This window comes from Rana temporaria, chromosome 3, assembly GCF_905171775.1.
Source record: "Rana temporaria chromosome 3, aRanTem1.1, whole genome shotgun sequence".
Lineage (NCBI taxonomy): Eukaryota > Metazoa > Chordata > Amphibia > Anura > Ranidae > Rana > Rana temporaria.
Window position 1 is genome coordinate 464,977,578 of NC_053491.1, and position 12,093 is coordinate 464,989,670.

Below are 12,093 nucleotides of genomic sequence, written 5' to 3' on the forward strand. Positions count from 1 at the left end.
TTTTTTTTTTTTTTTAAAGGGGGCCCCCTGTTGGGTGGGGCCCCTGGGCTTGAGCCCAGTCAAGGCCAATGGTAAGTCCGGCCCTGCCTACCAGTGATGCCAGAGCACACCTGATACTGGAACACATCTGCCAGTGACACCAGAGCACACCTGATATGGCAGCATGCCTGCCAGTGACACCAGAGCACACCTGATACTGAAGCACATCTACCAGTGATGCCAGAGCACATCTCATACTGGAGCACATCTGCCAGTGACACCAGAGCACACCTGGTACTGAAGCACACCTGCCTGTGATGCTGGAACTCTCCTTGCTTCCTTTTATATACCAAAAAATTGATGTGTAAAATTGCCAGCACTAAGATTTTTCACACACAACAATCAGATTCAAACCTGTCCCGGATGTCTGAATGTGAGAGGCGATAAAGTTATCAGAGAGGAAGTCACAGTACAGGATAGAGAAGTGCATTCTTACTGTTGTCATGTAGAGGTGTGTGACTATTCTGTGCCGGCACTGCCACCTGTGTGCCAATCAGATGATCAGTTCTCAGAACCTCCATTATTCTGTACAGTGAAAATGCTAAATTACAATCAAAGACTAAATTACATTTTAAGTACTATTTAAATTACAACTTATCTGCCCCCTTGTTATACTTATTGTCATAAATGCCGTCTGCCACTAGCGTCACAACTGCCCCATAAATAAGAGAAGTGGTACTGTGCAGAGTCCAAACATACAGAATAAGAACAGACAGACATGGATACGTCAGTTTGTGGTGGAGGAGCTTGACTGGCCTGCACAGAGTCCTGACCTCAACCCGATAGAACATGCCCCCAGCGTCCTGCACACGACGCCGGCTATGCTGACGTCAGTGCACTGGCGCTAAGTGCTTCCATCGGCGTCCTTTATGGGGAGTTTTGGCGCCAATTGCTTGGCAGACTCGTCAGCTCGGGTGACGGCATCTCCCCTCCAATTGCGTGACATTGGTGGTTACCAAACGTCTGCCCACTGAGTATTTATACTCCTCCCCTCATTGTGTTCAGACACTCCTTGTGGCTGGTTGTGTGGATACTGTGCACCATTGAGTCATCTAGCACACTGATTTAGAGATGAAGGTAATATTATGTAGACATGTGCACTGCCGAAAAAAAAATACATATATATTTTTAGTTCCATTCGTTTTTTGTTTTTTTTTTCGGAAATTCGAAAATTAAAATTTTTTAAAAATTCAGGAAATTCGAAAATTTGTGAATCTGAGAATTCGGAAATTCGAAAATTAAAAAAATCGACAATTCAGAAATTCAAAGTTCCAAAAACAAGAAAAGGAAAAATCCAAAAATTAGAAGGAACGAGAATACAAAAATTTGAAATAACTAACTTATAATAACTTACCATAATTAATAGGTATTGGAATTTTCTTTCAAATTTAGCTGTTAGCGAATGTAACGATAAACAAAATTTATCTGAAGTTACGAATTATCCAAAATAAAAAATGCTGCATCTAAACAAATGGAACGAATCTAAATAATAACAAATAATACGTTTTTATTATTGCTGTTATTTATATGACATTCGTTATTATGGATAATGCGTAACTTCGGATAAATCCGTATTCGTTACGTTCAACAGCCAAATTTGAAAGGAAATTCCAATACCTAAAATTTAATAGTTAGTTATAGTTAAGTTATTATTATTTCAGATTTTCGAGTTTTGAGATTTTAGAATTTGGGGATTTTCGTTCTTATTTTTCGGATTTTCATTATTTGGAATTTTTCATTTTTATTTCCGAATTTTCAGGATTTTGAATTTTCTAATTTCCTAAATTTCTTATTTTCAAATATTCGTAAAAATGCGGAAATTCAAATATTCCCGAATTAACGAATTTATCTAAATTTGTTAAAAAAACGAATTTGGAACTAAACAAATTGCACATGTCTAATGTTACATTCTTTTTTGTTCTGGCTTTTCAAACCTTGGATTTTTATTAATTTTTTTTTATTTTCTAGCAATTACTGTGTATTTTGCATCCTAGTTCCCACCTTCTTTACTTTACTCTGCTGATTTCACCATGTATAACTGTCTGGTACCACCTATGGTTCACCCTACATATCTACTAGGTATAATATACTGTGATTTGTTCAATCATTATCATATGTATAAACCGTGTATACTCGAGTATAAGCCGAGGCACCTAATATTACCACAAAGAACTGGAAAAATGTATTGCCTCGAGTATAAGCCTAGGGTGTCCATCTGCATGCCTCACTGTGTCCATGACTAGACTTATGTTTAACATGGGAGTATATAGAAGGGGTGCACAGTTTTGACCTTAGGTCCTCCAGACAGCAAACTTTGCATACTTGTAGAGGAGAACTGATGCTACAAGTGTGCCAGATTTCAGGTCCAGAGGACCTACAGCCAGCCAGTACCGGATCCCCAAAGTTACCGGAGAAATGACCGTTTAACCACTTAAGACCCGGACCTTTAGGCAGCTAAAGGACCCGGCCAGTTTTTGCGATTCGGCACTGCGTCGCTTTAACTGACAATTGCGCGGTCGTGCGACGTGGCTCCCAAACAAAATTGGCGTCCTTTTTCCCCCCACAAATAGAGCTTTCTTTTGGTGGTATTTGATCACCTGCGGTTTTTAGTTTTTGCGCTATAAACAAAAATAGAGCGACAATTTTGAAAAAAATACAATATTTTTTGCTATAATAAATATCCCCCAAAAATATATAAAAAAACTTTTTTTTTCTCAGTTTAGGCCGATGCGTATTCTTCTACCTATTTTTGGTATAAAAAAAAAAAATCGCAATAAGCGTTTATCGATTGGTTTGCGCAAAATTTATAGCGTTTACAAAATAGGGGATAGTTTTATTGCATTTTTATGATTTTTTTTATTTTTTACTACTAATGGCGGCGATCAGCGATTTCTTTTCGTGACTGCGACATTATGGCGGACACTTCGGACAATTTTGACACATTTTTGGGACCATTGTCATTTTCACAGCATAAAATGCATTTAAAATGCATTGTTTATTGTGAAAATGACAGTTGCAGTTTGGGAGTTAACCACAGGGGGCGCTGAAGGGGTTATGTATGACCTAATATGTGTTTCTAACTGTAGGGGGGTGTGGCTGTAGGTGTGACGTCATCGATTGTGTATCCCTATAAAAGGGATCACACGTTCGATGACGCCACCACAGCGAAGAATGGGGAAGCCGTGTTTACACACAGCTCTCCCCGTTCTTCAGCTCCGGGGACCGATCGCGGGACTCCGGCGGCGATCGGGTCCGCGGGTCCCGGAGCTAGTGCTCACGACCCACGGCTGGGCACTAGCACAGGACTTATGTGCCCAGCCGTGCCATTCTGCCAACATAAATGTGCAGTCCTTAAGTGGTTAACATGGGAGTCTATGGAAGGGGTGCCCGGCTTTGAGAAATCGGTGCTCCCCGGCCGTAGGTCCCCCAGGCAACAAACTTTTCACACTTGTAGAGGAAGAGTGGGGCTATATGTGTGCAGTTTGGGGTCCAGGGAACCTACGGCCGGCCGGTACCGGGTCCCCAAATCCAGGGAGATCAGGCGCAAAAAGGTGCTGAAAAACTCGGCTTATACTCGAGTATATACGGTACTTTATTTAGTTTTTTTGGTGATGTTATCCACATCACCCTCATTCATGGGCTATCACACTCCTCGGAATATCTGTTCCCTAAAGGTTGTCATCCTTATGCTTTGGGCTATACCACCTTAGCTCCCGGGACTGACGAGTACCCCGGTTGGCCTCCAGTCCTCACCGCTTCACACCTAGACTCCTACTTGATTTCTCCTCCACTACCCTCTCTTTGTATCTCCCTTTACCATGCTTAGACATAGATCTTATTTACAACTTACCGTATTTATCGGCGTATACCGCGCACAGGGCAAAATCGTGGGTGCGCGATATACGCCGATACCCGCCACGAGTTTGAATACTGCGCCGGGGCAGTCTCAGCACTTCTCGCGCTGACGTCCTGAGCGTACAGGACGTCAGCGCGAGAGTTGCCGAGCCTGCCCGACGATACACGAGTGTACTGCGCTCGGTATATGTCGGCGCAGTATTCAAACTTGGCGCGGGAAACGAGCGGGGAGGACGCCGCAGAAGGACGCCGGACCCGACGAAGAGGACACCCGAAGCCGCAGACGGATGCCGGACCCGACGAGGCCGCCGCGCAAGACACCAAAACTGTAAGTACAAAAAAAAACTTTTTTTCCACAGGATTGGGGGCAACATTAGGGGTGCGCGGTATACGCGGAAGCGCGTTAATCCGCGATAAATACGGTACATTATCTATTTACATCTTCAGATACCCATATCGCATCTGCTCCTGATGAGTGGAGCGTATACAAGAAACACGTCGAGAAATTGGATGCTACTCACATTGTCATCCAGGAATTACTCACTGTACTATGCTGGTATTATTGTACATGTTTTATATTATGTTATTTATATGGCTCAAAAGTCTGGTAATACCATGTATGTATTACTATTTTATTATGCTAATTTGCTTGTATTACATTATGGAATAAATGATCCTTATACAAAATCGTTCTTTGCTTACAGTTTACTATTATATAGCAGTTTGCATATCATTACCAGTTACTAGCCAGACATATTTGTAGCCATTTATCTTGCATGCTTCATATAAAGTCCCACTGTTCTCCCCCCGAGTTAGTAACACACTAAACCGCTAGCAACAAAAGTGAGTACACCCCTAAAGAAAAAATGTCCAAATTGGGCCCAAAGTGTCTATATTTTGTGTGGCCACCATTATTTTCCAGCACTGCCTTAACCCTCTTGGGCATGGAGGTCACCAGAGCTTCACAGGTTGTCATTGGAGTCCTCTTCCCCTCCTCCATGATGACATCACAGAGCTGGTGGATGTTGGAGACCTTGCGCTCCTCCACCTTATATTTGAGGATGTCCCACAGATGCTCAATAGGGTTTAGGTCTGGAGACATGCTTGGCCCCTCCATCACCTTTACCCTCAGCTTCTTTAGCAAGGCAGTGGTGGTCGCCTTGGAGGTGTGTTTGGGGTCGTTATCATGTTGGAATACTGCCCTGCGGCCCAGTCTCTGAAGGGAGGGAATCATGCTCTGCTTCAGTATGTCACAGTACATGTTGGCATTCATGGTTCCCTCAATGATCTGTAGCACCCCAGTGCCGGCAGCACTCATGCAGCCCCAGACCATGACACTCCCACCACCATGCATGACTGTAAGCAAGACACACTTGTCTTTGTACTCCTTACCTGGTTGCCGCCACACCATCTGACACCAAATAAGTTCATCTTGGTCTCATCAGACCACAGGACATGGTTCCAGTAATCCATGTCCTTAGTCTGCTTGTTTTAGCAAACCATTTGTGGGCTTTCTTGTGCATCATCTTTAGAAGAGGCTTCCTTCTGGGATGACAGCCATGCAGCCCAATTTAATGCAATGTGCGGAGTATAGTCTAAGCACTGACAGGCTGACCCCCCCACCCCTTCAACCTCTGCAGCAGTGCTGGCAGCACTCATACGTCTATTTCCCAAAGACAACCTCTGGATGTGACGCTGAGCACGTGCACTCAGCTTCTTTGGTGGGCCATGGCGAGGCCTGTTCTGAGTGTAACCTGTCCTGTTGTACCGCTGTATGGTCTTGGCCACCGTGCTGCAGCTCAGTTTCAGGGCAATCTTCTTATAGCCTAGGTCAGTGATGGTGAACCTTGGCACCCCAGATGTTTTGGAACTACATTTCCCATGATGCTCAACTACACTGCAGAGTGCATGAGCATCCTGGGAAATGTAGTTCCAAAACATCTCTGGGGTGCCAAGGTTCACCATCACTGGCCTAGGCCATCTTTATGTAGAGCAGCAATTCTTTTTTTTCAGATCCTCAGAGAGTTCTTTGCCATGAGGTGCCATGTTGAACTTCCAGTGACCAGTATGAGAGAGTGAGAGCGATAACACCAAATGTAACACACCTGCTCCCCATTCACACCTGAGACCTTGAAACACTAACGAGTCGCATGACACCGGGGAGAGAAAATGGCTAATTGGGCCCAATTTGGACATTTTCACTGGAGGGGTGTACTTACATTTGTTGCCAGTGGTTTAGACATTAATGGCTGTGTGTTGTGTTATTTTGAGGGGACAGAAAATGTATACCTTTATACAAGCTGTACACTCACTACACAACATTGTAGCAAAGTGTAATTTCTTCAGTGTTGTCACATGAAATGATAGAAGAAAATATTTACAAAAATGTCAGGGGTGTCCTTACTTTTGTGAGAGAATAATATATGTGTGTGTGTGGCTTGTGGCAACAGGTTGATACTGTTATGCACATTTAGGAGCTCAGAGATGGCACGAGGCCAGGCAGTTGATACAGATCAAGCTTCAATGTCATCCTCAGGGATGTGGTCTCCGAGGTGTGACGTGTGCACAGAAGTATAAAGTAAGTCATTTATTTATATTCATGTTTATTAATAATTTTATTTAAAAAAGGTACTTATATAGCGCCATCAATTTACGCAGCACTTTACATATACATTGTACATTCACATCAGTCCCTACCCTCAAGGAGCTTACACTCTAAGGTCCCCAACTCACATTCATACATACACCAGGGCTCGACAAATCCCAGGCGCCATGGCGACTAGAAATGGTGTCCTGGCGACTTGGCTTGGAAGGTGGGAGCTGGCGCCATCTGGTGGTGAGCCGTTGGTATTACAGGTTATTACCACCAGATGTGTAAGCTGGCGCCATCTGGTGGTGGCCGTTGGTATTACAAGTTAAGCATTACAAGTTAAACAGCAATTCTAATGTCATTTTTCACTATTTTTCACTGCCATCTTCTTCCCTCTAATTAGAACCCCCAAACATTATATATATATTTTTATCCTAACACCCTAGAGCATGGGTGCTCAACCTGTGGCTCTCCAGCTGTTTCAGAACTACAATTCCCATCAGGCATTGCAAGCTACTGACTGTTACAAGCATGACTCCCAAAGGCAGAGGCATGATGGGACTTGAAGTTCTGCAACAGCTGGAGAGCCACAGGTTGAGCACCCATGCCCTAGAGAATAAAATGGCGATCGTTGCAATACTTTGTCATGCCGTATTTGCGCAGCGGTCTTACAAGCGCACTTTTTTGGGAAAAAATTACACTTTTTTTAAATAAAAAATAAGACAACAGTAAAGTTATCCCTATTTTTTTTAATATTATGAAAGATAATGTTACGCTGAGAAAATTCATACCCAACATGTCACGCTTCAAAAATTGCGTCCGCTCGTGGAATGCCGACAAACTTTTACCCTTTAAAATCTCCATAGGCGACGTTTAAAAAAATCTACAGGTTGCATGTTTTGAGTTACAGAGGAGGTCTAGGGCTAGAATTATTGCTCTCGCTCTACCAATCGCGGCGATACCTCACATGTGTGGTTTGAACACTGTTTACATATGCGGGCGCTGCTCGCGTATGTGTTCGCTTCTGCGCGCGAGCTCGTCGGGACGGGGCGCGTTTTCTGGCTCCTAACTTTTTTAGCTGGCTCCTAGATTCCAAGCAAATTTGTCAAACCCTGCATACACACACACATGTTCAGCACAGGCTCTGTTAATTGACACTCATCCTCAAAGAAAAGAGAAATAAGGAGGGAAATGTAAAGCTTTGCATTAGGTACCATTATAAATGATGACAGAACTCAGATTGTTATGCATGTCCGTCTGTGATTGGTCCATTGGACCTGTACATTTTTCAAAACCATCAACCAGAAGCTGTTTAATTCCTTATTTTGCAACATGGAAAACATACATATAGAATGTAACTCACGAAGAGAAAAATCAGTCTATCATCATCCAGACAGAAAAGTATGAACTGTAAGATGGATCCCTCCAGGTCCTGCAGGTAGCAGTGCCAAAAGAACTATCCGGGGATGAAGTCCTAGTTATTGGTAAAACATTCTAAGGGGTGAGTGAAGAAGCATCCCGGCTCCAACGGAGGAAGGTCCTTCAAGTCAGCCAAAGATGCCGGGATCATGTAGACGGAAACTGCACAGGAGACGGTGGAAATCTTCCTGTGTCCATAGAGAAGAGGAGCCGTTCGATGATCCGGAAGAAGCACTACTGCTGGCCGGACTGAGGAGACAAGAGGGAGACTAGATTAATGAGAGTACCATCTACACTACATTGTACTGTCTACATCACCCTGCAGGAGGACAGACTAATGGCCCCCTTCTGTCTGCATCACCCTGCAGGAGGACAGACTAATGGCCCCCTTCTGTCTGTATCACCCTGCAGGAGGACAGACTAATGGCCCCCTTCTGTCTGTATCACCCTGCAGGAGGAGGACAGACTCATAGCTCCCTTCTGTCGGTATCACCCTGCAGGAGGACAGACTCATAGCTCTCTTCTGTCTGTATCACCCTGCAGGAGGACAGACTCATAGCTCCCTTCTGTCTGTATAACCCTGCAGGAGGAGGACAGACTCATAGCTCTCTTCTGTCTGTATCACCCTGCAGGAGGAGGACAGACTCATAGCTCCCTTCTGACTGTATAACCCTGCAGGGGGAGGACAGACTCATAGCTCCCTTCTGTCTGTATCACCCTGCAGGAGGAGGACAGACTCATACCTCCTTCTGTCTGTATCACCCTGCAGGAGGAGGACAGACTCATAGCTCCCTTCTGTATCACCCTGCAGGAGGACAGACTCTTAGCCCCCTTCTGTCTGTATCACCCTGCAGGAGGAGGACAGACTCATAGCTCTCTTCTGTCTGTATCACCCTGCAGGAGGAGGACAGACTCATACCTCCTTCTGTCTGTATCACCCTGCAGGAGGAGGACAGACTCATAGCTCCCTTCTGTCTCACCCTGCAGGAGGAGGACAGACTCATAGCTCCCTTCTGTCTCACCCTGCAGGAGGAGGACAGACTCATAGCCCCCTTCTGTCTGTATCACCCTGCAGGAGGAGGACAGACTCATAGCTCCCTTCTGTCTGTATCACCCTGCAGGAGGAAGACAGACTCATAGCTCCCTTCTGTCTCACCCTGCAGGAGGAGGACAGACTCATAGCTCCCTTCTGTCTCACCCTGCAGGAGGAGGACAGACTCATAGCCCCCTTCTGTCTGTATCACCCTGCAGGAGGAGGACAGACTCATAGCTCTCTTCTGTCTGTATCACCCTGCAGGAGGAGGACAGACTCATAGCTCCCTTCTGTATCACCCTGCAGGAGGACAGACTCTTAGCCCCCTTCTGTCTGTATCACCCTGCAGGAGGAGGACAGACTCATAGCCCCCTTCTGTCTGTATCACCCTGCAGGAGGAGGACAGACTCATAGCTCCCTTCTGTCTGTATCACCCTGCAGGAGGAGGACAGACTCATAGCCCCCTTCTGTCTGTATTACCCTGCAGGAGGAGGACAGACTCATAGCTCCCTTCTGTCTGTATCACCCTGCAGGAGGAGGACAGACTCATAGCTCCCTTCTGTCTGTATTACCCTGCAGGAGGAGGACAGACTCATAGCTCCCTTCTGTCTGTATCACCCTGCAGGAGGAGGACAGACTCATAGCTCCCTTCTGTCTGTATTACTTACTCTATAGCTACAGGATCATTTAATGTCACCAGGAGGTCTGTAGAATATTGTGGCATTCTGAACAAAGCCATGTATATGGTGACCGAGTTCTGAGCCTGAGGAGAGAGAGAAAGAACAAACAGTAATGCATATTTGTCAAACAGAACAATACGATATATGAAACACCGAATGTATAAAAAGCAAACATGGCATGCTGGGAGTTGTAGTGGTCCCAGGTATACAGAGAAACCCCAGCAGAAAATGCACACTTGGCTTCCTGTGGAAACACCAATCATAAGCTCCGATTGATGTGCAGTACTGTGCAAAATTTTAGGCAGGAGTGAAGAAATACTGTAATGCAAGAATGCTTTAAAAAAAAATAGGATTTTTGTACTCACCGTAAAATCCATTTCTCCGAGTTCATGGACGGACACAGCAGCCTTTGACTGTAGGGTTATATCTGCTTCCTGGAAGGAAGGCAATATAGCTTTTGCGCAAACCAGTCACTATACGGTTATTGCGATTTTTTATTTTTTTACCAAAAATATGTAGAAGAATACGTATCGGCCTAAACTGAGATAAAAAAAAAATGGGATATTTATTATAGCAAAAAGTAAAAAAAATTGTGTTTTTTTTTCAAAATTTACGCTTTTTTTTGTTTATAGCCCAAAAAAAATAAAAACGCACAGGCGATCAAATACTACCAAAAGAAAGCTCTATTTGTGTGAAAAAAAAAGGACGTCAACTTTGTTTGGGAGCCACGTTGCACGACCGCGCAATTGTCAGTTAAAGCGACGCAGTGCCCGAAGGGCAGGAAGGGGGTGTATGTGCCCAGTAGGCAAGTGGTTAAAAACTGTGTGCCCAGAAGGATTGATGCTGGTTTGAAGGAAAATGGAGGTCACACCAAACATTAATTTGATTTCTCTTTTGTTCCTTTACGTTCCATTTTGTTAATTGATCAAAATAAACCATAAACACTTCTATTTCTGAACGCATTCTTCATTTACAGCATTTTTTCACACCTGCCTAAAACTTTTTGCATAGTACTGTACTCTGGAGTCTCACTCCTTCTCCTGCAATAAAATCAATCATTCCACAGCAATGTCCAGAGCAGGTGAATAGAGCTGGAAATGATTTTACCAAGTCTCACTGCCAAAGCCACCAAGAGGCATAGGAAGCCATAGCGTCATTGTGTGCAGAGGGGAACCTGGGACGGGCTGAAGAACTTGCACTCATCTGTACAATGCGTCTCCCATAACCGGAAGGGACAGAAACGGGCGGAATTACCTGTTCGTTGAATTTGGAGACGAGCTGCTGTCCGGTGAGTGCCCAGGCACTGGAGCAGCTGCTGAGGGAGAGTTGTGCCAGTGGGAGGGGCTCCACGCTGATAATCTCCGCCTTTCCCTGGGCATCATTGCTGGTGGCGACATCTTCAAAGTGGTACCTACCCCAGAGACGAGAGAGGAACCATTACCTGCTGCTCTGTTCTTTAACCACGTCCAGACCTGCGCACGACGATGTACGTCCTATTTTTAAAGATGGATATCTCGGTAACGGCAGCAGCTGCTGCCACAACCGAGGTATCCATCTTTAGTGTGAGCGGTCCTGTACACGATAACGGCGGTCTACGCGGCGGATTCACCGTTATCGGTGGCGGGAGAGGGGCCCCCCCTCCCGCCGCTCTCCCATCGCTGTCGGTAGCGGCGGAGGAGATTGGGTGCGCTCGGCTGCTGACTGGGGACGCGACTGAAGGAAAAATCTCCTTCGCCCGTCCCCATAGCTCTGCTGGGCGGAAGTGACGTCAAAACGTCAGTCCCGCCCAGCCTCTTAAACATTTTTTTTTTTGTCATTTGAAAAAATGACAGTTTCAATTTTTTTTTTTTTGCATTTTAGTCTAATTATGAGATGCAAGGTCTTTTTGACCCCAGATCTCATATTTAAGAGGACCTGTCATGCTTTTTTCAATTAAAAGGGATGTTTACATTCCTTGTAATAGGAATAAAAGTGATCAATTTTTTTTTTTTTTTTTATTTCAGTGTAAAAAATTATAACACTAAATAAAAATAAATAAGAAAACAAAAAAAAAATTTTTTTAAAGCGCCCCGTCGAGTTCACGCGCAGAAGCATACGCGAGTAGCGCCCGCATATGAAAACGGTGTTCAAATCACACAAGTGAGGTATCGCCGCGATCGGTAGAGCGAGAGCAATAATTCTAGCCCTGGAGCTACTCTGTAGCTCAAAAAATGCAACCTATAGAATTTCTTAAACGTCGCCTATCAAGATTTTTAAGGGTAAAAGTTTGACGCCATGCCACGAGCGGGCGCAATTTTTAAGCGTGACATGTTGGGTATCATTTTACTCGGCGTAACATTATCTTTCACAATATATAAAAAAAATTGGGCCAAATTTATTGTTGTCTTATTTTTTAATTCAAAAAAGTGAATTTTTTCCAAAAAAAGTGCGCTTGTAAGACCGCTGCGCAAATACGGTGTGACAGAAAGTATTGCAAT

At 44.5% G+C, this 12,093-nt stretch overlaps 1 protein-coding gene across 1 annotated transcript; it reads right to left on the minus strand.

Moving 5' to 3' along the window:
• Positions 1-7,673: 7,673 nt before the first annotated feature.
• On the minus strand, positions 7,674-11,053 carry RANGRF (RAN guanine nucleotide release factor; the record flags this gene model as incomplete). Its single annotated transcript, XM_040341797.1, has 3 exons — positions 7,674-8,152; positions 9,605-9,699; positions 10,871-11,053. Coding segments are annotated over 3 exons (399 nt in total), but the record flags the coding sequence as incomplete, so codon positions are not given.
• Between the last annotated feature and the right edge of the window lie 1,040 nt (positions 11,054-12,093).